This window comes from Myotis daubentonii, chromosome 3 (assembly GCF_963259705.1).
Source record: "Myotis daubentonii chromosome 3, mMyoDau2.1, whole genome shotgun sequence".
Lineage (NCBI taxonomy): Eukaryota > Metazoa > Chordata > Mammalia > Chiroptera > Vespertilionidae > Myotis > Myotis daubentonii.
The window spans coordinates 116,154,284-116,180,026 of NC_081842.1; the positions used below are offsets into that span (position 1 = coordinate 116,154,284).

General features: G+C 41.1%; 1 protein-coding gene across 6 annotated transcripts in view; it reads left to right on the forward strand.

The window, feature by feature from the left end:
- Positions 1-25,743, forward strand: part of ATR (ATR serine/threonine kinase) — a 186,760-nt gene that overhangs the window by 61,787 nt on the left and 99,230 nt on the right. For all 6 annotated transcript variants that reach the window (XM_059688266.1, XM_059688268.1, XM_059688267.1 and 3 more), the window contains 4 exons: positions 709-839; positions 5,304-5,447; positions 7,961-8,054; positions 9,025-9,150. In XM_059688266.1, the coding sequence (XP_059544249.1) occupies positions 709-839; positions 5,304-5,447; positions 7,961-8,054; positions 9,025-9,150 (495 nt within the window). The remainder of the gene's footprint in view (positions 1-708; positions 840-5,303; positions 5,448-7,960; positions 8,055-9,024; positions 9,151-25,743) is intronic.

Genomic DNA, 25,743 nt, shown 5'->3' on the forward strand with positions numbered 1-25,743 from the left:
AAGCAAGGATTTTTTTTTTTTTTTTTTTTTTTTTTTTTTTTACTTTATATTATCTAGAGAGAGGGAGAGAGAGAGAGAGAGAGAGAGAGATGGAGGGGGTGAAGAGAGAGAGAGAAACATATATTAGTTGCCTCCCATTTATGTCCTGACTGGGGATTGAACCCACAACCTTTTTTGGTGTAAGGAATGATGTTCCAACCAACTGAGCCATCTGGGCCAGGACAGATACTGTATTCTTAATAAATTTGAAAAATCACTGGCTAGAGGAGACCAGCAGGCCTAAAACAACACATTACCTTCAAGGGAAAGAACATACAAAACAGAACTCATATTTTTCAAACTCTTAATTCCTACATAAGACGTTGGACAAAATGAACTGGACAGCATTTATTAGCCAATGGTTTTCAACCTTCCTAATGCCGCGACCCTTTAATACAGTTCCTCATGTTGTGGTGACCCCCAACCATACAATTATTTTCATTGCTACTTCATAATTGTAATTTTGCTACTGTTATGAATTGTAATGTAAATATCTGTTATGCTATATGTGTTTTTCGATGGTCGCGACCCACAGATTGAGAACCGCTGTTTTAGACTTGTGTTTCCAGAGAATAGATAACTACTCCAAGATTAGAATGTTTTTACTGCTCATCTCCTCCTGTCATCTTATTTCTATAAATAAGATGTTAAAGCCCTTCTTACTTTTAGGCCTTGAACAGTCTGATGTCCTTGATGAAACTGATGGGGCCCAAACATGTCAGTTCTGTGCGGGTGAAGATGATGACCACACTGAGAACTGGTCTTCGATTCAAGGATGATTTTCCTGAATTGTGTTGCAGGTAAGTAACTGCCTTAATTTATTAGATTTTGTTTTGCATTTCACAGGAGTACTAACTTGAATCCTTATCTCCTTGAGGGAAATTGGGTTCAAACCATAAATAATTAAGATAGAAAGCCGATTTGTATTGGAAAGAGAATGTATTTCCTAAAAAACATTTTACTGTGAAATGTTGTAAATACTGAAACATAGAATAATATAGTAAATCTCTCCACATACCTGTTTTTCAACCTTGGCAGTTGTCAACATTGCTAATCTATAATAATAAAAGCATAATATGCTAATTAGACTGGGACATCCTTATGGACGAAGCCGGGGCTCTGAGGGAAGCCCGGGTCTTGGGTGCCTGCTTGCGGCCAGAGGGAAGCCTGGGTCCTGGGTGCCTGCCGGTGGCTGGAGGGAAGCCCAGGTCCTGAGTACCAGAGGGAAACCTGTGCCAGCAGCCAGGGGAAGGAAGGCCTACTCTTGCACGAATTTCGTGCATCAGTTTTCTAGTCTATAATAATAAAAGTGTAATATGCAAATTGACCAAACAGCCAAACAGCGGAACGACGGTCCAGACCACCTTCCAGAGGAAGCCGGGGCTGCAAGGGCCGGCTGAGGCGGCTGGGGCTGTGAGGCAGCAGCCGAGGTGGCCTGGACTGCGAAGGCCATGGTGGTCTGGGCTGCGAGGACTGAGGCAACAGGGCTACAAAGGCCTACCCCTAGCACGAATTTCGTGCATCGGGCCTCTAGCCTTATATACTCTTCCACCCCCGCCATTTTTATTATTAGTTGGAATGTTTTAAAGAAAATCCCAGTATCACATCATTGTACTTGTAAATACCTCAAATGTAACCATCATGAATTACTATACTAAGTAGGCAGTCCTTGGGTTACATTGGACTTGATGTACATCATCTCGTGGTTACGTCGCCATCTCCCATTTACAGTATTTATAAAAAAAAAAAGTTGCGTCATTTCAACGTATGTACATATGTGCTTTATGTTTTTTATTATTTATTTACCACAAGTAAAGGTCAGGAATTGTTATCTTTCTTTTAAATTTATTTTACTGTTTCACTTCATTACTGTTGTGTATGTGCTCCATGTGAGTGATGTAGGTGCTTATGTAGGTGGGTTCCAACTTACGTTGCACAGCAGGAACGGATCTTCAACGTAACCCAAGGACCTACTGTAATAGGAATTCCTGAATATCATCTCAACTCAATCTATATTTAGATTTCCTTAGTTGTCTCAAAGAGGTTTTCCCCAAAAATGTTGGTTTAAGTCAGAATCCATATAAGGTACAATCCATAAAAGGTACACATGTCAAACATTTAGTTGTTTAGCCCCTTAAGTATCTATACTAATAAAAGAGAAAAATGGTAATTGGCGTACGATGATACCCTTTTCATTGGCTAATCAGGGCTATATGCAAATTAACTGCCAACTAAGATTGGCAGTTAACTGCCAACAAGATGGCGATTAATTTGCATATGTAGGCACAATGCAGGGAGGCGAAAGGGAAAGCAGGAAGAAGCCCCCTGCCACTGACAGTGATTGGAAATCCAGGGGGGAGCTAAGAGCTGGGGGGCAGGGCAAAGGCGGCCCTGGGGCCGCCTTTGCCCTGCCCCCCAGCCATGATCAGAGAATCAGGTGCCTTTTCCGCCCTGGCCAGTGATAGCAGGAAGTAGGGGTGGAGCCAGCGATGGGAGCTGGGCACGGTCGAAGCTGGCAGTCCCAGGAGCTAGGGGTCCCTTGCCTGGGCCTAAAGCGAAGCCCACGATAGCGGGGCCGCTGCAGCTGTGGGTCCCCGCTGCCTGGGCCGGACGCCTCAGCCAGAGGCTTCCTGCAGGGGCAGGGGCGGAGCCCGCGCGATCGCGGCACCCCCCGCTGCCACTGCAGGTCCCCGCTGCCCGGGCCGGATGCCTAGGCCAGAGGCGTCTGGCCTGGGCAAGGGGCCGATCCTGCGATTGGAGGGTGATGGGGGTCAACGCCTGAGGGCTTCCCAGTATGTGAGAGGGGGCAGGCTAGGCTGAGGGGCACTCCCCCCCCCCCACCCAGTGCACGAATTTCGTGCACCAGGCCCCTAGTCTAATCTAATAAAAGAGAAACATGGTAATTGCCATACGACCGCTACCCTTCCCATTGGCTAATCAGGGAGATATGCAAATTAACTGTCAGCCAAGATGGCGGCTGGCAGCCAGGCAGCTTGAAACTAACATGAGGCTTGCTTGCTTCAGTGATGGAGGATTCCAATGTTCCCCGCCTGCCTTGCTGGCCTCTGAGCCTGCAGTTTGAAACATTTTAACAAATATAGAAGCTAAAAAAACCCCAGAAACCAGCTTTCAGCGAGCTGGGATCTGAGAGCTGGAGTCAGAGCTGGAGTTATACATTGTTTCGATTACCTACTTTCAGCAGCAGAGGCCTAAGAGCTGGAGCCTCAGAGCTAAAGCTGGCCCAGAATTAAAAAGAAAAAAAGGAGCGGTTGGGAGCTTCCGTCAGCTGCCAGCCTGAAAACAGCCCTCAGCCCCTCACCCAGACTGGCCAGGCACCCCAGTGGGGACCCCCACTCTGAAGGGTGTGTGACCAGCTGCAAACAGCCCTCAGCCCCTCACCCAGGCTGGCCAGACACCCCAGTAGGGACCCCAACACTGAAGGGTGTGTGACCAGCTGCAAACAGCCATCATCCCCTCACCCAGGCTGGCCAGGCACCCCAGTGGGGACCCCCACCCTGATCCAGAACACCCTTCAGGGCAAAACAGCCAGCCCCACCCATGCACCAGGCCTCTATCCTATATAGTAAAAGGGTAATATGCCTCCCAGCACCGGGATCAGCGTGACAGGGGGCAGCGCCCAAACCCCCTGATCGCCCTGCGGCTCTGTGTGTGACAGGGGGTGGGGCCACAACCTCCCTATCTGCCCTGCTCTGTTTGTGACAGGGGAAGGCGCCCCAACCCCCTGATCAGCCCTGCTCTGTGCCTGATATGGGGGAGCTCCCCAACCTCTGATCGCCCTGCGGCTCTGTGTGTGACAGGGTGCGGCGCCCCAACGCCCTGATCGGCCCTGCTCTGTGTGTGACAGGGTGTGGCGCCCCAACCCCCCCCACCCCCCCCACGGGCCCTGCTCTGTGTGTGATGGGGTAGAGCCATAACCTCCCCATTGGCCCTGCCCTGAGTGTGAGAGTGGTGGCAGCCCAACCCCCTGATCAGCCCTGCTCTGTGTGTGACAGGGGGCGGTGCCCCAACTCCCCTATCCGTCCTACTCTCTGAGTGATGGGGGAGCTCCTCAACCCCCTGGTGGGCCCTGCTCTGTGCGTGACAGGGGGCAGCACCCCAACCCCCGGATTGGCCCTGCTCTGTGCGTGACAGGGGGCAGTGCCCCAACCCCCCGGATTGGCCCAGCTCTGTGCGTGACGGGGTGGCGCCGCAACCTCCCCATCGACCCTGCCTTGAGTGTGACAGGGGGCGGTGCCCCACCCCCCCCAATCGGCCCTACCCTGTGTGTGACTGGGGATGGCATAGCAACCTCCCGATCCACCCTGCTCTGTGCATGACAGGGGGTGGCGCCCCAACTCCCCAATCAGCCCTGCTCTGAGCCCGACCAGTGCCTGCACCTAGGGATTGGGCCTGCCCTCTGCCACCCAGGAGCAGGCCTAAGCCAGCAGGGCGTTATCTCCCGAGGGGTCCCAGACTGCGAGAGGGCACAGGCCAGGCTGAGGGGCCCCCCCTTCCCCCCGAGTGCACAAATTTTTGTGCACCGGGCCTCTAGTTTCTTATAAACAGATTTACCCCTTAAGTCCCTCCCCACATTACTTTTAGGCCATTGAGATTTGTAGGGTTTGGTTGATTGCTAATCTAATTTAAATACTACTGCTGCAATAAGACTACTGAGTGCAGTTTAAATTTCTTGGAGGTTCTATATGTCCTTAGACTATAACTTACTGTAGATGTACAGTCATAATAATACGTTTTGAAGTCATGTGAAGTAACTTTTCTGAATGCAGGTACCACTAATGATTTTGTTAGGTTAATTTATTTCAGTTTTCTTAAAATTTTTAGAGATTGCTTTTACTCTTTATTTAATTTTAATGTCACATAACACATTTACACTGTCCCAAATTCAAATTTGCTGTAAGTTACACTCAGAGAATCTAGCTTCCATTCTTGAAGCCTGGAGGTATCTATTTTTATTAACTTTTATATAAACCCCCTTTCTAAAACTATAAGCAAATACACACATACATTTTTTATATTAATCCTTCATCAAAAGTAGCATATTATAAGTACTGTTTTTACCTTTTTTTGCTTCATATATTAAGTATTTGAGTGTACACTACTGCATTTTTACAGCTACCTTGTAATTTTATTACTTGTATGTACTATTGTTTGTTTACCTAATAAATCATTGAAAGAACTTTACAAATAATAAAAATAATGTGACTTTTAACTTTTACTTTTTGTTGTTTGTTGTTTTTCCATAGAGCTTGGGACTGCTTTGTTCGTTGTCTGGATCATGTTTATCTAGGCTCCCTTCTCAGTCATGTGATAGTAGCTTTGTTACCTCTCATACATATCCAGCCTAAGGAAACTGCAGCTATATTTCACTACCTTATCATTGAAAACAGGTATTGTAACTGAAAAATTGATAACAAATGTAGCAACTTTTTATTACTGTATTTTTATGTCTCATGGTATTAGGATTACTAATGATAATGTAGAACTGTTCATATTCTGTTTAATTTAGTGTTCATCAGTAAAAAAAGTATATTGACATATTTTAAGACATATTGAGCTGATGCTATTTCAGTTGTGACATGATTTCCATTATAAGTATATTTTAAATTTATTAATTAGTAGGTCATCAACTGAATTATTTTTCAGCAATTTTGAAAAAGGTGAAGCTAAATTTACCTTCTCACAGTAAAAAGGCATATAATTGAGTAACATGAGAAAGTTAAGAGGGATATTCATTACTTTCTATAGCTTACCTCAGTTGAAACTCTTACTACTTCATTAGATTAACTTTCAAACCAGTCTCCCTTCCTTTAAGCTTTTATTACATTTCTTTATATTGGGCATATTTAAAAGCATTTCTTTATCTAGAACTTTATAGCATGCAGAGACATTTTGTGGTTCTCCATTTCCTAATTGACAGATTCCAAATTGCTTATTTTGACATTCAAGGCTTTCCAAAATCTGGCCACATCATACTTCTTAAAATCATTTCTCAAGATTTTCCAAAACAGACAGGCTGTAACCAATCCAGATTGTTTATTTTGAACTTTTTTTCATTTTCATTGCAAGAACACACATTATTCCTTTCCATTTTTATTTCTCATGCAGGCTGCCTTTTAGCCCAGAATTTTGTCCCATACATTTCAAATTTTTTCCATTATGCCACTTACTGGTGTGTTTATTTGCTTCTGAAAAGTTAGGATTTAAGTACTACTTATTTACTTACTTACTCATGTAATTGCTATTCCCATTATTTCCAGTAACTATCCAATGTTATTGGAAATAATGAAATTTTCTGAAAACACCGAAGAAAAGGCTAATGTAGTTTTTTTTTAAATCAAAAGCTTTTATTCTATTTTGTACATTATAGAACTGCATAATCACTGATCCAGACCACTTTTTAAATACTTTTTGTATTATCATGAAAATAGCTTTATCTTTATCATAGAGGAATCATTTCTCCATCATTAAAAAATTCTGCCGAAACCGGTTTGGCTCAGTGGATAGAGCGTAGGCCTGCGGACTGAAAGGTCCCAGGTTCGATTCCGGTCAAGGGCATGTACCTAGGTTGCGGGCATATCCCCAGTGGGAGATGTGCTGGAGGCAGCTGATCGATGTTTCTCTCTCATCGATGTTTCTAACTCTCTATCTCTCTCCCTTCCTCTCTGTAAAAAAATCAATAAAATATATTTAAAAAAAAAATTCTTTTACTTAGTGCTAGATAGAAGATCTTAAGCTCCTTGAGTGAGGAAATTATTTCAGCTTTCTTTATTGTTACAAACTCAGTGTCTAGCGCATAGTAGTTAGTTAATGCATATTTGTTGCATGAGTTAATGAAGACGAGAAATTATTATTATTTTTCTTTACTTGAATTTATTGAGTTATGTGAGACCAGAATTTAGAAACACTTTATTTGGACCCAGAAAGATTAGTGTATTGTATTTGAAGCAGATTAAAAATTATTTGTGTCAATAGGAATTATTTGAAATATTCTCTAAAATTCTTTTTTTTCTCTTTTTTTATTGCTTAAAATATTTTGAAGAGTAGTACATTTGTCTCCTCCCCCTCCCCCCCCCGCCTTGACCTTCCCCCAGCCTCCCCTACCCCCCAGTGTCTTGTGTCCATTGGTTATGCTTATATGCATGCATACAAGTCCTTTGGTTGATCTCTTATCCCCCCCGCCCCCCCAACCCTCCCCAGCCTTCCTGCTGTAGTTTGAGAGTCTGTTTAATGCTTAATGAGAGTTTGGCTATCTATTGCTGCACTCCAAAACAAAGCTTCTTAAAACAATGAGCATTTTTATTTACTCATAATTTTGCAGTCTGGGCTGGGTTCAGCTGGTTGAGTCTTTGGCTGGTCTTGCGAATAGTCATTGGTATGACTGCACTCAGTCTTCTGCTACACTTGCCTGGGCCTCTCCCTTTTTCCATGTAACCTCAGAGCCTTTTTGTCCATGTAGCCTGTCCTTGTTGGTGGCCAGACCTCTTATGTGGTTACCACTCAGGATTCTTATGAGCACAAACCCAGCTAGAAGCTGTAAGACTTTTTTTTTTAACACATAGGCCTTAAACTGGCACAGAATCTCTTCTGCCGTATTCTGTTTGTTAAAGCAGGTCACACACCAAGCACAAATTAAAGAGGAAGTTACTATACTTGTGTGTATACAAAAAATATAGTTTATTCACAGACTGCCACAGGGTTGTTTTTTTCTTAGGTCTGATTATTTGCTACTCTTAATTAGCTGAGCATCCCTAGACATGGTTAGAAAGAATACTTTGAATGTCAGTAATTAACTACCACTTTTAAATGTGCGTTAAGTTGGCCTTAATTTTAGCCTCTTTTTATATATTGTTAGTGTGCATTCTCTTTGCAAATAATGCTTTTTCTTCCAATTGACAATTAGGGATGCTGTACAAGATTTTCTTCATGAAATATATTTTTTACCTGACCATCTAGAATTAAAAAAGATAAAAGCAGTTCTGCAGGAATACAGAAAGGTAATTATTATTTTTTTTTTATAATTTAGATCAGTGATACAAAATTATTCCCAAATTCCAGTACATTGAAAGAGATTCTTTATATTCATACCTAGGCATAATATAGTCATATTCTAATGGCTAATTCCTGGTGACTAGATAATTCTATCATAAATCCATGATTTTTAGAAGAAAGTTTTAGCATTTAGATAAAAGCTGTAATAGCATTAGGTAGAACAGAGAGCCTTTATTACCTAGGCCAATATGTCCTACATATAGCCCCCAAAAGAAGCTACCATGGCTGCATGTCCTGGGTAAAGAAAGAAAAGCTGTGGGATTCTAATTATGTTGTGCTATAAACTATGGTATGGAAATTCAGGCCTGACTGATTTCTGAGCTTTAGAAAGGGAATAACCTGTAGTTCCATCATCTTGAAGTCCAGTGAACTTGGATTTGTAAAACTATTAGTGGTGATTCCATAGAATTTTAGGGCAGAAAGTGGAATACCTGACCTTGGGCCAGAGTGGCAGAGGTATTTACTACAGACCCCATGATAGGTTCTGCAGACTTTATTTCTCCTTTAAAAGGTAATTCATGATAGTTATAAGAAAATTAGTAGTCGGAGTAAGGAAGGGGTGAATTATCTGCATAATCTATAGACTTGGCTCAAGGCTATGATGTAGCCCTTTGTAAGTTAAGAGAAACTTGTATTTCTTACCAAACAAGGGATTTATTTTAGGTAAGTAAATTCATATGTAATTGGAAAAATGTATTCCTCCAGCTCTAAAGATGATAGAATGAAATCCCTTTCCCTGAGAATTGATTAAAATGACATGTTATCCAAGGGAAGAGATTGAAATTATATTTTAAAACTGCTTTTAATAGGGGTGTAACTTAACTACTTTAATGATAACTCTGGGGACTATAGGCCTTCCACTATTTCCTGAAGTGGTTAATGGATTAGATATACCTCTCTGTGCTCTTTATGTAGGAAACCTCTGAGAGTAATGATCTTCAGACAACTCTGCAGCTATCGATGAAAGCAATCCAACATGAAAATGTAGACGTTCGTATTCATGCTCTTACAAGCTTGAAGGAAACCTTGTATAAAAATCAGGTATCCTAAGATACAATTAAAAGGCTATAAAAAAGAAAGTGTGGAAGTTTAAAGACAAGATGACAGATTGGCGTATTTGCTTGCGATTCAGTATGTTCAGTGAAAAAAGTGATTTTAATTTTATTTAGATTATAATATCAGATTTAGAATCAGCAATCCATGTGGTATCCTTTGAGACTGAATATCAGTGGTTTGCAAAGGTTTTTTGTTTGAAAGGCCATGATTTGATGGTTATATGGTAGGTTCTGTGTCTTTCCGAGTAAGGATGCATGTTTTTTTTAACAGCAGCAGTTTATGTGAGACTTCTCATATAATTTCCTATAGCTATCTGTCATATAAAATTTTAGTGATTTTGCCATTTTACATTTTATTAGTTTTGACGAAGCTAAATTTTTAAATTCACTTTTTCCTGGGGCTGGTGAACTTTATTTATCCTTTTCCATGTCAGTATAATGTAGGTTATCCCTAATCTTGATGCTGTGAGAACTGAACTTAAAATGCCACATCACTATAAATATAAAATGGAAAAATTTAACTTAATTTTGCATATTAAGAATCCATATGATAAGATGTAAGAGTCTTAAGACCCTCATAGTTAGTGTTATTTTCATGATAGAAAGAAGCATTTATTTAGGACAAAAGATATACATGATGGTAATGACTACATGCTTGTGGGTCATTGAGCTTATATAACCAATGTGGGGAGCAGCCAATGTGAAGATGATCCTACCATATGTGAAGAGCTTTGAATCTCCTTGAATGTGTGATTTATGTCATATCAACTGTGGTTCTATATTATCAATGTTAGCTCTGGTCCGTGTTTCTCGGTGGTTAGAGCGTCAGCCCTAGCATCGTAGGGTCTTAGGTTCAATCCCTGGTCAAGGGCATGTACCTGGGTTGTAGGTTCATTCCCTCATGCGGGAGGCAACCAATTGATGTGTCTCTCTCACATCCATGTTTCTCTTCCTCCCTCCCCGTCTCTTTCTCCTTTCCCTTCCCTCTCTCCCTATCACTGTCTAAAAAAGCAGTGGGAAATATCCTTGGGTGAAGATTAACAACAACAAAAAATACCCCACAAATATATCTATATCTATCTACCTCTATATCTGTATCTATATGATCAATGTTATAGCCTCATTCTTTGCCCTATACTACATTGAAACTACTCTGCTTACCCTTGCCCCAAACCTCTACCTGGATTCCATACTTATAGGTCTTCTAGTTTCTTTTGTTGAAAGAAGTAGCACGATTTTATTGAAATGTTTTAGTGCAGTGTTGGAAGATCCTAAAATTCTCCATTCTAAACCAATACAATCACTGCAAACAATGTGTTCCTGAATCTAGTTGACATCCTAGCTAACAAAAGACAATTATAATATGAATGTTAGTAAGTTGATTAACATAAGTTAAGTTGTAGGCAGAGCTACTTTGGTATATTTACATATCTCTGGCTCCTCATTTATGTTTCCACACCAGCAGCAAGGGAAGTGTGGGTTATGGGATGAAGCTGATCAGAGGCTTGCTTCCTCATTTTTGTTGAACTGAAACCATCAAATAGCTCAGTTCTGCACTGCCACTTTGTATGGCTAAGTCTAACTTAATTAGTTAATAAACGTATTGGGAGTACTTTAAAACACAAATGTGGTCTAAATAATGATATAGACAATCAGGTTTTTTTTAAACTTATTTTTATTAATTTTAGAGAGGAAGGGAGAGGGAGGGAGGGAGAGAGGGATAGAGAGAGAGAGAGCGAGAGAGAGAGAGCGCAACATCAGTGATGAGAGAGAATCATTGATCGATCCCCTATTGGGGATTGAGCCTGCAACCTGGGCATGTTCCCTTGAATGGAATTGAACCGGGGACCCTTCAGTCCACAGGCCGACACTCTATCCATGGAGCCAAACCGGCTAGGGCTTGATTGATTAATTTGAGAGAAAGAGAGAGAGAGAGAGAGAGAGAGAGAGAGAGAGAGAGAGAGAGAGAGAGGAATGGGGCTGGGGTGGAGAGAGAAAGAGGCATGGATCTGTTATTCCACTTGATTTATGCATTCATTGGTTGATTCTTATATGTGACCTGACCAGGGATTGAACCCGCAACCTTGGTGTATTGGGATGACACTCTAATCAACTGAGGTACCTGGCCAGAGGGAAACAATCAGTTTTGAACACATAGAATGACAATATATATTTTTCTATCTTTTTTAAAATCTCAAAATCATTATTTTATTTATTTATTTATTTATTTATTTATTTATTTATTTATTTATTTATTTATTTTTATTGCTTAAAGTATTACAAAGGGTATTACATATGTATCCATTTTATCCCCCCGCCCTAGACAGTCCCCTAGCCTCCCCTATCACCCAGTGTCTTATGTCCATTGGTTATGCTTATATGCATGCATACAAGTCCTTTAGTTGATCTCTTACCCCCCTACCTCCTGCCCCCCAACCCTCCCCGGCCTTCCCGCTGCAGCTCGACAATCTGTTTGAGGCAGCTCTGCCTCTGTATCTATTATTGTTCAAAAGTTTATAATGGTCTCTATTGTCCACGAATGAGTGAGATCATGTGGTATTTTTCCTTTATTGACTGGCTTATTTCACTTAGCATAATGCTCTCCAGTTCCATCCATGATGTTGCAAATGGTAAGAGTTCCTTCCTTTTTACAGCAGCATAGTATTCCATCCTGTAGATGTACCACAGTTTTCTAATCCATTCATCTACTGATGGGCACTTAGGCTGTTTCCAGATCTTAGCTATGGTGAATTGTGCTGCTATGAACATAGGGGTGCATATATCCTTTCTGATTGGTGTTTCTGGTTTCTTGGGATATATTCCTAGAAGTGGGATCACAGGGTCAAATGGGAGTTCCATTTTCAGTTTTTTAAGGAAACTCCATAGTGTCTTCCATAGTGGCTGGACCAGTCTGCATTCCCACCAGCAGTGCACAAGTGTTCCTTTTTCTCCACATCTTCTCCAGCACTTGTCGTTTGTTGATTTGTTGATGATAGCCAGTCTGACAGGTGTGAGATGGTACCTCATTGCTGTTTTGATTTGCATCTCTCGGATGATTAGCAACAAAATCTTAGCAAATCGGATCCAGCAGTACATCAGAAAGATCATACACCATGACCAAGTAGGATTTATCCCAGGGATGCAAGGATGGTACAATATCCGCAAATCAATAAACGTGATACATCACATAAACAAATTGAAAGAAAAAAACCACATGGTCATATCAATTGATGCAGAAAAAGCATTTGACAAAATTCAACACCCATTTTTGATAAAAACTCTCAGCAAGGTGGGAGTAGAAGGATCATACCTCAACATAATAAAAGCCATATATGACAGGCCCACAGCCAACATCATACTCAATGGACAAAAACTAACACCATTTCCCCTAAGAACAGGAACAAGACAGGGATGCCCCCTCTCACCACTCCTGTTCAACATAGTACTGGAAGTGTTAGCCATTGCAATTCGGCAAGAAGAAGAAATAAAAGGCATCCAAATTGGAAAAGAGGAAGTAAAACTGTGCTTATTTGCAGACGACATGATATTATACATACAAAACCCTAGAGATTCCATCAAAAAGCTACTAGACTTAATACATGAATTTGGCAATGTAGCAGGATACAAAATTAACCCCAAGAAATCTGAGGCATTTCTATACACCAATAGTGAACTTTCAGAAAGAGAGATTATAAAAACAATCCCGTTTACCATTGCACCGAAAAAACTAAGCTACCTAGGAATAAACTTAACTAAAGAGGTAAAAGACCTCTACTCAGAAAACTATAGGACGTTGAAAAAAGACATAGAGGAAGACATAAACAGATGGAAGAACATACCGTGTTCATGGATTGGTAGAATCAACATCATCAAAATGTCCATACTACCCAAAACAATCTATAAATTCAACGCACTTCCCATTAAAGTACCAACAGCATACTTCAGAGATCTAGAACGAACTTTCCAAAAATTCATCTGGAATAAAAAAAGACCCCGAATAGCTGCAGCAATCCTTATTTATTTATTTAAATTAAATATTTATTGTTCCTCTTTTTTCCTCCCATAGCTCCCCTCCACCCGGTTCCCAACACACCCTCCACCCTCACTCCCCACCCACTGTCCTCATCCATAGGTGCACGATTTTTGTCCAGTCTCTTACCGCATCCCCCAAACCCCTTTTCCCCCCAAGAATAGGCAGTCCATTCCCTTTCTGTTCCCTTGATTCTATTATAATCACCAGTTTATTCTGTTCATCAGATTATTTAGTCACTTGATTTTTAGATTCACTTGTCGATAGATGTGTATTTGTTGTTCATAATTTGTATCTTTACCTTTTTCTTCTTCTTCCTCTTCTTAAAGGATATCTTTCAGCATTTCATATAATACTGGTTTGGTGGTGATGAACTCCTTTAGCCTTTTCTTATCTGTGAAGCTCTTTATCTGACCTTCAATTCTGAATGATAGCTTTGCTGGGTAATCTTGGTTGTAGGTTCTTGGCAGTCATCACTTTGAATATTTCTTGCCAATCCCTTTTGGCCTGCAAAGTTTCTCTTGAGAAATCAGCTGACAGTCATATGGGTACTCCCTTGTAGATAACTGCCTTTCTTTCTCTTGCTGCTTTTAAGATTCTCTCTTTGTCTTTTGCTCTTGGCATTTTAATTATGATGTGTCTTGGTATGGTCCTCTTTGGATTCCTTTTGTTTGGGGTTCTCTGCGCTTCCTGGACTTGTAAGTCTATTTCTTTCACCAGGTGGGGGAAGTTTTCTGTCATTATTTCTTCAAATAGGTTTTCAATATCTTGCTCTCTCTCATCTTCTGGCACCCCTATAAGTCTGATGTTGGTACGCTTGAAGCTGTCCCAGAGGCTTCTTACACTGTCTTCATATTTTTGGATTCTTTTTTCATTTTGCTTTTCCAGTTGGGTGTTTTTTGCTTCTTCGTATTTCAAATCTTTGACTATGCTCCATCTCAAGATACTTGTGAACGCTGGTTTGATCACTTTAAAAGTGATGATTTTGATGTGAAAGACAAAGAACGTCCAGGTCAACCAAAAAAGTTTGAAGACCAACAATTACAAGCATTATTGGATGAAGATGCATGTCAAACTCAAAGACAACTTGCAGAAAGATTAAAGGTTGCTCAGAAAACAATTTCCTATCCTTTACAAGCAATGGGAAAGATTTTAAAGGAAGGAAAATGGGTGCCACATCTACTGAACAAAAGACAAATGGAAAACCGAAAAGTCATCGGTAAAATGCTGCTTCAGTGGCACAAAAGAAAGTCTTTTTTGCATCGAATTGTGACGCGATGTAAAGTGGATTTATTTTGAGAATCCCAAATGCACAAAATCATGGGCTGATCCAGGTCAACCATCAACATCAACTGCAAGGCCAAATTGCTTTGGAAAAAAGACAGTGCTCTGCGTTTGGTGCGATCAGGATGGTGTGGTGTATTATGAGCTTCTAAAACAAGGTGAAACAGTTAATAAACGACCACTACCGGCAACAAATAATCAATTTGAACCATGCTTTGATCGTGAAATGAGCCAGAAGACACGGCAAAGTAATTTTGCTTCATGATAACGCACCATCACACACTTCAAAACCAGTTAAAGACACGTTAAAAGATCTTGCCTGGGAAGTATTAACCCACCCACTCTATTCACCAGACCTTGCTCCTTCAGATTACCACTTGTTCCGATTGAGGGCACACGCACTCTCTGAGCAGCACTTCAAAACGTACGAAGAAGTGGAAATTTGGTCTCTGAATGGTTTGCCTCAAAACAAGAAAAGTTCTATTGGGACCTTACCCATAAATTACCTGAAAGATGGGAGAAATGTATAGCTAGTGATGGACATTACTTTGAATAAAGCACTTTTGATGTTTCTCTTGAAATTATCGTGTTTTCTTTGATTACAAAATCTGCCATTATTAACCGGTACACCTAGTATGTGGCAGTGAGTGAAGATTCCATCTAAAATGGTTTCTGACTTATATCTATTGCTGAACATAATTTTGTAATTTTAGCACATGACATTTCAGGTAGGTGATAGTTATAACATGTTTTTCAGACATGGAAATAAAAATTATTGAACTGCACGGCCTCTGATGTGTCATTGGACCTCAAGCTTTTAAATTTAATGTAGGGATGTATGACTAGCAAAGGATCTCTCCTCTTGGCAGTTTAAATTATTTCTAAGCATTTGACATGGTCATGGTGTAACAATGAAAATTCATATTGATCATCACCTCTTAGATATAAATTGCTAAATGTGAGAACTCAAGATTTCTTATACTCTTAAGGAAAAGCCACAACTGCCCCACTTTTTCTACAAACGTTCCTTTAATGTAAAGCTCCAATGCTGATAGATTAACTAGGCAGTGTAAGAAAGTAAGTGCACTTGCAGGCGTCTTAAAAGTCTGATGGAGTAGTTTGAATAAGATATAATGGCTACAGATTATTAAAGGATATTTTTTAAAAGTGAGGTTTAATTTAGTTTAGAATCAATATGTACCTGGATACATTTATTTTAAGTTGGTAAGAAGAAAATTGAAAAATATTCTGTAATTAAACATAAGTAATGGTTGCACTTGTAAATATTTTAAACCTTGTGAATATATGAAAGACCACTGATTTTTATACTTTAAAGAAGTGAACTTATGGTATGTGAGTTATATTTTAATACAGCTGTTTTTTTTAAGAAAAGGTAGCACAGGAAGAGAGTAATAAAAAATAAAAGCAAAAAGTAATGTAGAAAAGAGAAAAATGGGACAAATTAATAAATAAAAATTCTGGTTCTTTGAAGAAAACTAGCTTAATAGATACATCTTTAACCTAAAGAAGAACTAAAAACAGAAAGCACAAATGTGCAAATAGGAAATGATCAGACACAAATATCAGTTGAAACTAAGAAATTATTTTTTAAAAATGACAGAAACTGCATGCTCCACATTGGGGACCAATCCTGCAATCTGGTCATGCACCTAACCTGGAATCTAACCATGACTTCCTGGTTCATAGATTGAGGCTCAACAATTGAGCCATGCCAGTCGGGTCAAAAGCATATATATTTTTTTAAAGGAGCAATGTATAAAGATGTTCAGTAAACTTCATAAAGATAGCATAAAATCAATAGAATTAAAGATCATTATTACTTACAGATATCCAAGCAAAAATGTAAATGAAATATTTTCAAACAGAATTCAGTTTCACATTAAGAAAACACTCAGGAATGATTGTAATTTATTCCAGGATTACAATGGTGCATATTTGGGCACATGGGAGGCTTTCCCGTGGTACAGGAGTGGACCTTCTGCCAACACAGGGTGGCTGTGAAACTCAGCCCCCCAAGCAGTCTAGGGACCCTGATTCTCTGCACGAGAGGCAGCACTGAGCACCAGTGACTTGACTCTTGGCAAGTACACATGATGACTCTGTTTCTTATTGTGCGTGCTCGGGTTCCCTGATTGTTAGTTCACTCACACTGAGCGCGTGTCACTCCAATTCTCAGTGCACGCACACACAGGGACCCTGATTCATGGCGTGAGGCCGCACCAAGCGATAGAAAATCCCATTTTAAGCGTGCACACAGGGACTCTGACTTGTGGCGCGCGCTAGGGGACTCTGATTTTTGGTGTACACCCATGGTGACTTTTTTTCAGTGCGACGCATTCAGGGTCCTTGATTTTAGGTGTGTGAACAAGGCCACACTGAGCGCAGGTGACTCTGATTCTCGGCATGTGTGGCTCCCACCTACCCGTGGCAGCCACATGTCTTGGGGTCGGAGCTCTTCAAGGACACTCGTGGCATGAAGCTTCCACTGCACCTGGCTCAGGCCCCCGTCCAAACGGCGTTTGGACATTCTGGCGATAGTTAGAATGAGGAGACAGCGAAACAATCCCCAGAGGAAAGAAAAAGAGGAATTGGCAACAAAAGAAATAAATGAAACTGACGCATGCATTATGACAGAAAAAGAATTAATTGTAATGGTCATACAGTTCATATACTGGATGGGTGAGAAAATTAACAACCTATGCAAAAATCAGGAAGAAATCACAAGTGATATAGCTCCAATGAGAAATACCATGGAAGGTTTAAATAGTAGACTAGAAGAAGTGGAGAACTGAATTAGCGAGTTAGAAGATAAGGTAGAGGAACAAGTCCAATCTGAACACCAATTGGAGAAAACAATTAAAAAGCAGGAGGAAAGCCTAAGGGATCTTTGGGATAGCACGAAATGTGGTAACATATGTATAATAGGGGTTCCAGAAGGACAAGAAAAGCAGCAAGGATTAGAGAATCTATTTGGAGAAATAAAGACAGAAAACTTCCCTGATGTGGGGAAGAAAAAAGTTGCACAATTACAGAGAGTCCCAAGCAAGATGAATGCAAAAGACCCACACCAAGACACGTCATAATTACAATGGCAAATGATAATGACAAAGAGAGAATCTTAAAGGCTACAAGAAAGAGACAGAGTTACCTACAGAATCCCCCATCAGACTGAAAGTGAAGGGATAGAAAAATATCAAACAAATGGAAATGAAAAGAAAGCTGGGGTAGCAATGCTTATATCTGACAAAAAAGAAATGAAAGTGAAAACCATAACATGAGACAAGGAAGGCCACTTCATCATTCTAAAAGGATCGATACACCAAGAGGATGTAACTATGGAAAAACATATATGTACCCAATGCAGGAGCACCCAAATACATAAAAAAACTTCTGGAAGATATCAGGGGAGAGATTCACAGTAATACAATCATAGTAGGAGATTTTAATACTTCATTAACATCACTGGATAAATCCTTAGACAAGAAATTAGCAAAGAAACAGCAATCCTAAATCATTCACTAGATCAGATGGACTTATTCAACATCTTTAGAACATTCCACCTCAAAACTACAGAATGTACATTCTTTTCAAGCGCACTTGGGATATTTTCAAAGATAGACCACATATTGGGACACATGCAAAGTCTTTCCAAATTCAAGAAGATTGAAATCATATCAAGCATCTTCTCAGATCACAATGGCATAAAATTAGAAGTCAACTACAGTAAAAACAGTTACAAAAATTCAAACACTTGGAGGCTGAATAGCATACTATTAATTAGTGGGTTACCAGAGAGATCAAAAAAGAAATAAAAAACATCCTGGAAACAAATGACAATGAAAACACAACAATCCTAAATCTTTGGGACATAGTGAAAGCAGTACTGAGAGGGAAGTTCATAGCATTACCCGCCTAACTCAAAATATAAGCAAAACTAGAAATAAACTATCTAAATCTTCAACTTGAACAATTAGAAAGAGAGCAATAAGAAAAGCCCAGAGTGAGCAGAAGAAAGAAAATAATAAAGATCATACTGGAAGTAAATGACATAGCAAACAACAAAACAATACAAAGGACCATTGAAACCAAGAGCTGGTTCTTTAAAAGGATAAACAAGATTAATGAACCTCTAGCCAAGCTCACCAAGAAGCAAAGAGAGAGGACCCACATAAAATCAGAAAAGAATGAGACAAAATAACAACAGACCCTACAGAAATGCGAAGAATCATAAAAAAAATACAATAAGCAACTCTATTCCAACAAACTGTTCAACCTAGAAGAAATGGACATATTCCCAGAAAAATATGACCTTCCAAAACTCAACCAGGTGGAATAAAAAAGGTGGGAATAGAAGGATCATAACTCAACATAATAAAGCCATATATGACAAACTTACAGCCAACATCATACTCAATGGGTAAAAACTAAAACCATTTCTCCTAAGAACAGGAACAAGACAGAGATGCCCACTCTCACCACTCTTGTTCGACATAGTACTAGAAGTACTAGCCATTGCGATAAGGCAAGAAGAAGAAATAAAAGGCATCCACATTTGAAATGAAGAAGTAAAACTGTCCTTATTTGGAGATGACATGATATTGTACGTAGAAAACCCCAAAGACTCCCATCAAAAATCTACTAGACTTAATAAATGAATTCGGCAATATAGCAGGATACAAAATTAACACTAAGTAGTCTATGGCTTTTCTATACACCAATAATCAACTGACAGAAAGAGATACTAAAAAAGCAATCCCATTTACCATTGCAACAAAAAAATTAAGATATCTAGGAATAAATTTAACCAAGGAGATAACGGACCTGTACTCAGAAAATTTCAGGAGGCTGAAAAAAAGTGATAGAGGAAGACATGAACAAATGGGAGAATATACCATGTTCATGGGGTGGTAGAATCAATATCATTAAAATGTCCATACTACCCAAAGCAATCTATAAACTCAATGCAATCCCTATTAAAATACCAACAGCATACTTCAAAGACCTAGAACAAACTCTGCAAAAATTCATCTGAAATAAAAACAGACCCCGAATAGCTGCAGCAATCTTGAGAAGGAAGAATAATGTTTGTGGGATCACAATACCAGATATCAAGCTGTATTACCAAGCCACTTTTTAAAAAACTGACTGGCACTGGCACAAGACCAGACAAATAGACCAGTGGAACAGAACAGAGAACCCAGAAACTGCCCCAAGCCATTATGCTCAATTAATATTTGACAAAGGAGGCAAGAGCATACAATGGAGTCCAGACAGTCTCTTCAGTAAATGGTGTTGGGACAATTGGACAGATACCTGCAAAAAAATGAAACTAGACCACCAACTTACACCATACACAAAATAAACTCAAGATGGATAAAGTACTTAAATGTAAGATGGGAAACCATAAAAATCTTAGGTGAGGCCATTGGCACCAAAATAGCAGACATTTGTCATCGCAATATCTTTACTGATCCAGCTCCTAGGGCAATGGAAATTAAGGAGAAAACAAACAAATGGTACTACATCAAAATAAAAAGCTTCTGCACAGCAAAAGAAACCATCAACAAAACAACAAAAAAGCCAAATGCATGGGAGGACATATTTGCCAATGTTATCTCTGATAATTGTATAATCTCCAAAATTTACATGGAACTCATACTAATTAACAAAAGGAAGATAAGCCAATCAAAAAATGGGTAAAGGACCTTTAGAGACACTTTTCGAAAGAGTACATTCAGAAAGCCAACAGACATATGAAAACATGCTCAAAGTCAGTAATTATCCGAGAAATGGAAATCAAAACAACAATGAGGTACCATCTCACACCTGTCATAATGGCTATCATCAACAAATCAACAAAGGCAAGTGTTGGTGAGGATGCGGAGAAAAAGGAACCCTCTTTCACTGCTAGTGGGAATGCAAATTGGTGCAGCCACTATGGAAAACAGTATGGCATTTCCTCAAAAAATTAAAAATGAAACTTCTGTTTGACCCAGTAACCCCACTTTTAGGAACATATCCCAAGAAAACAGAAACACCAATCAGAAAGGATATATGCACTGCTATGTTAATAGCAGCACAATTTACAATAGCTAAGATTTGGAAACAGTCTAAATGCCCATCAACAGATGAGTGGATTAGGAAATGGTGATACATCTACACATGGAGTACTATGCCATTGTAAAAAAGAAGGAATTCTTACCATTTGCAACAGCATGGATGGAACTGGTGAGCATTATGCTAAGTAAAATAAGCCAGTCAGTGAAAGAAAAATACCACATGATCTCACTCATTTCTGGAATATAAACAACATTATAAACTGATGAACAAAAATAGATACATAGGCAAAGAAGCATTGAACAGCTTGCCAAACTACAGTGGGAAGGCTGGGGACTGTTGGAGGGTGAAGGTATCAGATCAACCGAAGGACTTGTATGCATGCATATAAACATAACCAGTTGACGCAAGACACTGCCAGGGGGTACTGGTGGCTGGCGGAAAGTCAGTGGGGGAAAAAAGGAGACATATGTACTACTTTAAACAATGAAATAAAATTTTAAAAAAAGAATGGTCCATATTTGACAATCCATTCATATAATTCAGTGTATTAATCCATTGAAAAAGAAAATCATACTATTTCCGCAAATGCTGAAACAGACTCTGACAAACTATAACATCCACTTGAGATAAAAAACTCATGAAAATAGGAATTGATGGGCACGATCTCAGTAATAGTATACAGTAAAACCTCCATTTAATGGACCAGTTTGGGCAAGGGAGTGTGTCCATTAAAGCCAAAAGTCTGTGACATTATAAAGTGGGTTTTCTAAATGCATATGTCCAAAAATTGATAAATTAGTTTACCTGTTTTCATTTATGTGGACACATTTGTGTAATTAAGTATGTATGAAAAGTTTAATTTCGCAGAAAAGTTTTCTTTATGTATTACTGTAATTTTAAATTTATTTTGAATAGGTCTAGTAGATGCGTGCATTGACCTGTCACCTTGAGTAAACAAATGCACATGGCTGGAGCATGGCTTAGGCACTGGGAACATCAGCTGGAAAGACTTAAAACTGCTGCCGAATCAGGCCTAGGTGACAACCGAAGCAGTTACCGCATGCAGTGCAGCGTGATCACATGTTAATCATTCTCCGAAAATTGTTTACCAGTGGTGACTCTTCGATTTAAATATATAGACTACTAGAGTCCCGGTGCACAAAAATTTGTGTACTTGGGGGGGCAGTTGGGGGGTCCCACAGCCCGACCTGTGCCCTCTCGCAGTCTGGGACCCCTTAGGGGATGACCACCTGCTGGCTTAGGCCCGCTCCCCGGGGCATTGGGCCTAAAATGGCAATCAGACATCCCTCTGGCCGCCCGGCAGCCCTCGGGGGATGCCCACTTGCCAGCAGAGAGCAGACCTAACCTGCAGTCAGACATCCTTAGCACTGCTGAGGAGGCAGGAGAGGCTCCCACCACCACCGCTGTACTGGCAGCAATTAGCCTGGCTTGTGACTGAACAGAGCTCCTCCCATGTGAGAGCGCCCTGACCACCAGGGGGCAGCTCCTGCATTGAGCGTCTGCCCCCTGGTGGTCAGTGTGTGTCATAGTGACCAGTCATTCCCAGTCCTTTTGCTGTTAGGGTCAGTTTGCATATTACCCTTTTACTATATAGAATAGAGGCCTGGTGCACTGGTGGGGGCCAGCTGGTTTGCCCTGAATGGTATCCCGGATCAGGGTGGGGGTCCTGCTTGGGTGCCTGGCCAGCCTGGATGAGGGGATGATGGCTGTTTGCAACTGGTCACACCCCCTTCAGGGTGGGGGTCCCGCTTGGGTGCCTGGCCAGCCTGGATGAGGGGATGATGGCTGTTTGCAGCTGGTCACACACCCTTCAGGGTGGGGGTCCCCACTGGGGTGCCTGGCTAGTCTGGGTGAGGGGCTGAGGGCCATTTTCAGGCTGGTCACACCCCCTTTAGGGTGGGGGTCCCCACTGAGGTGCCTGGCCAGTCTGGGTGAGGGGCTGAAGGCCGTTTTCAGTCTGCCGCATGACTGAAGCTCCCAACCTCTCCTTTTTTTCTTTTCTTTTTTATTCTGGGATTCATTTACCTTCTATGGCTGTCACTGGAACTGAGAGCCGGCTTTAGCTCTGAGGCTTGGCTCCAGCTCTGAGACCTCGGCTGCTGAAAGCAGGTATCTGGGTTTGTTTGGCTTCTATAATTGTAACCCTGTTGCGGTCCTGCTAGTTCCAGCTCTGACAGCTGAAAGCAGGATTCTGGGGTTTATTTACCTTCTATAATTGCAACATTGTTTCTAAGACTGCAGCTCAGAGGCCGGCAAAAGCAGGTGGGGAACCTTGGCTTCCTCTTTCACTGGAGCAAGCAAGCCTCCTGTTCGCTTCAGCTGCATGGCTGTCTGCTGCCATCTTGGTTGGCAGTTAATTTGCATATCTCGCTGATTAGCCAATGGGAAGTGTAGCGAAGTTACAGTCAATTACCATGTTTCTCTATTATTAGATAGGATAATTTATGTATGTTCTGGAAATTACTAGTGTTTTTTTCCAACATATGGGCTCTTTGCTAAAATTTGTTAAAAATAATAGTGAATTAATAACAAAGAATTCCTGTTAATCTACACTAATAAAACTAATAAAAGACAAAGATGCTAATTGACCGTATCTTCACTACGCCCTAAGCCATGCCCACCAGCCAACCAGAGCGACTTTAAGCAAATTAACCCAACCAAGATGCTGGCCAGCAGCCACGGAGGTAGAGCAAGCAGGAGGCTTGGTTGCCTGGGCGATGGAGGAAGCCAAATTTCCCCCCTGCCCTGAGCCGGCTGTGGCCTCCACTCATGGCAACAAAGTTTCAAGTATAGAAGACAAGTAAATCCCAGCCAGCCTCCACTGGGAGCTTGGGTGGCTAGAGATTGTGGGCAGCCTGCAAACAGCCATCAGCCCCTCACCCAGGCTGGCCACACCCCCATGGGGCGAGGGTCCCCACTGGGGGGCTTAGCCAGTCTGAAAATGGCCCTCAGCCCCTCACCCAGCCTGGCCAGGCACCCCAGGGGGAACCCCCACCCTGGAAGGGCTGTGGCCAGCCTGCAAACAGCCATCAGCCCCTCACCCAGGCTGGCCAGACACTCCTATATAATAAAAGGGTAATATGCAAAATGACCCTAACAGCAGAACGACTGGAAATGACTGGTCACTATGACACACACTGACCACCAGGGGGCAGATGCTCAATGCAGGAGCTGCCCCCTGGTGGTCAGTGCGCTCCCACAGGGGGAGCTCTGCTCTGCCACAAGCCAGGCTGACGGCTTCCAGTACAGCGGTGGTGATGGGAGCCTCTCCTGCCTCCTCAGCAGTGCTAAGGATGTCCGACCGCAAGTTAGGCCTGGTCTCCGCTGGCAAGTGGACATCCCCCGAGGGCTCCCGGGCTACCAGAGTGATGTCTGACTGCCAGCTTAGGCCCAATACCCCAGGGAGTGGGCCTAAGCCAGCAGGTGCTCATCCTCCAAGGGGTCCCAGATTGCAAGAGGGCACAGGCCGGGTTGGGGGATTTCCCCGAGTCCACAAATTTTTGTGCATCGGGCCTCTAGTTTAAGTATAAGCAAATATTGGTTAAAAGCATTTTATAATTAACAGGGTGTTAATTTTGTTTTTTTTTTAATTAAATCTTTATTGTTCAGATTATTACATTTGTTCCTCTTTTTTCCCCCATAACTCCCCTCCTCCCAGTTCCCGCCCCACCCTCCGCCCTCACTCCCCGCCAACTGTCCTCATCCATAGGTGCACGATTTTTGTCCAGTCTCTTCCCGCATCTCCCACACCCCCTTCCCCCCCAAGAATAGTCAGTCCATTCCCTTTCTATGTCCCTGATTCTATTATGATCACCAGATTGTTTATTCACTTGATTCTTAGATTCACTTGTTGATAGATGCATGTTTGTTGTTCATAATTTGTATCTTTACCTTTTTCTTCTTCTTCCTCTTCTTAAAGGATACCTTTCAGCATTTCATATAATACTGGTTTGGTGGTGATGAACTCCTTTAGCTTTTCCTTATCTGTGAAGCTCTTTATCTGACCTTCAATTCTGAATGATAGCTTTGCTGGATAAAGTAATCTTGGTTGTAGGTTCTTGGTATTCATCACTTTGAATATTTCTTGCCATTCCTTTCTGGCCTGCAAAGTTTCTGTTGAGAAATCAGCTGACAGTCGTATGGGTATTCCCTTATAGGTAACTGACTGTCTTTCTCTTGCTGCCTTTAAGATTCTCTCTTTGTCTTTTGCTCTTGGCATTTTAATTATGATGTGTCTTGGTGTGGTCCTCTTTGGATTCCTTTTGTTTGGGGTTCTCTGCGCTTCCTGGACCTGTAAGTCTATTTCTTTCACCAGGTGGGGGAAGTTATCTGTCATTATTTCTTCAAATAGGTTTTCAATATCTTGTTCTCTCTCATCTTCTGGCACCCCTATAATTCTGATGTTGGTACACTTGAAGCTGTCCCAGAGGCTCCTTACACTATCTTCGTATTTTTGGATTCTTTTTTCATTTTGCTTTTCCAGTTGGGTGTTTTTTGCTTCTTCACATTTCAATTCTTTGACTTGATTCTTGCGCTCCTCTGGACTGCTGTTGGGTGTCTGTATAATATTTTTTATTTCAGTCAGTGTATGCCTAATTTCTAGTTGGTTCTTTATCACAATATCGAGGGTCTCATTAGATTTCTTGAGGATCTCACTACATTTATTGGCGGCTTCTAGACAGTTCTTGAGAGACGTTAAAAGTGTGGTTCTGAACTCAATATCCTCCATTGACAGTTTTGTCCTGTTTCTTGGTCTCCGCATTTTTTATGCTTTCTTGGTGCACCCCCTAGTGGTCTTTGTGCGCAGTCTTGTTGTATTTAAGCCTTGATTGTTGTCGGCAATACCGGGGGTGATTTGACCTCCAGGCTAACTGGCTATGAGATTCCGCTGTGTCTGCCTTGTTTTTTTTTATTGATTAAGGTATTACATATGTGTCAGGGTGTTAATTTTCATATACCACATATGGATCAGAAATTTTGTCCCTTAAATGTGAATTGTATTAAATCGAAGTCCACAAAATTGAGGCTTTACTGTATTATAATTGTATGCATTATACATATATGTCCGTATATGCATATATATACACAGATACAGATACTTAAGGAGGAAATAGATGCACTCCCACTACAAGTAAGATTGCTTATTGACTCTACTAATATTTA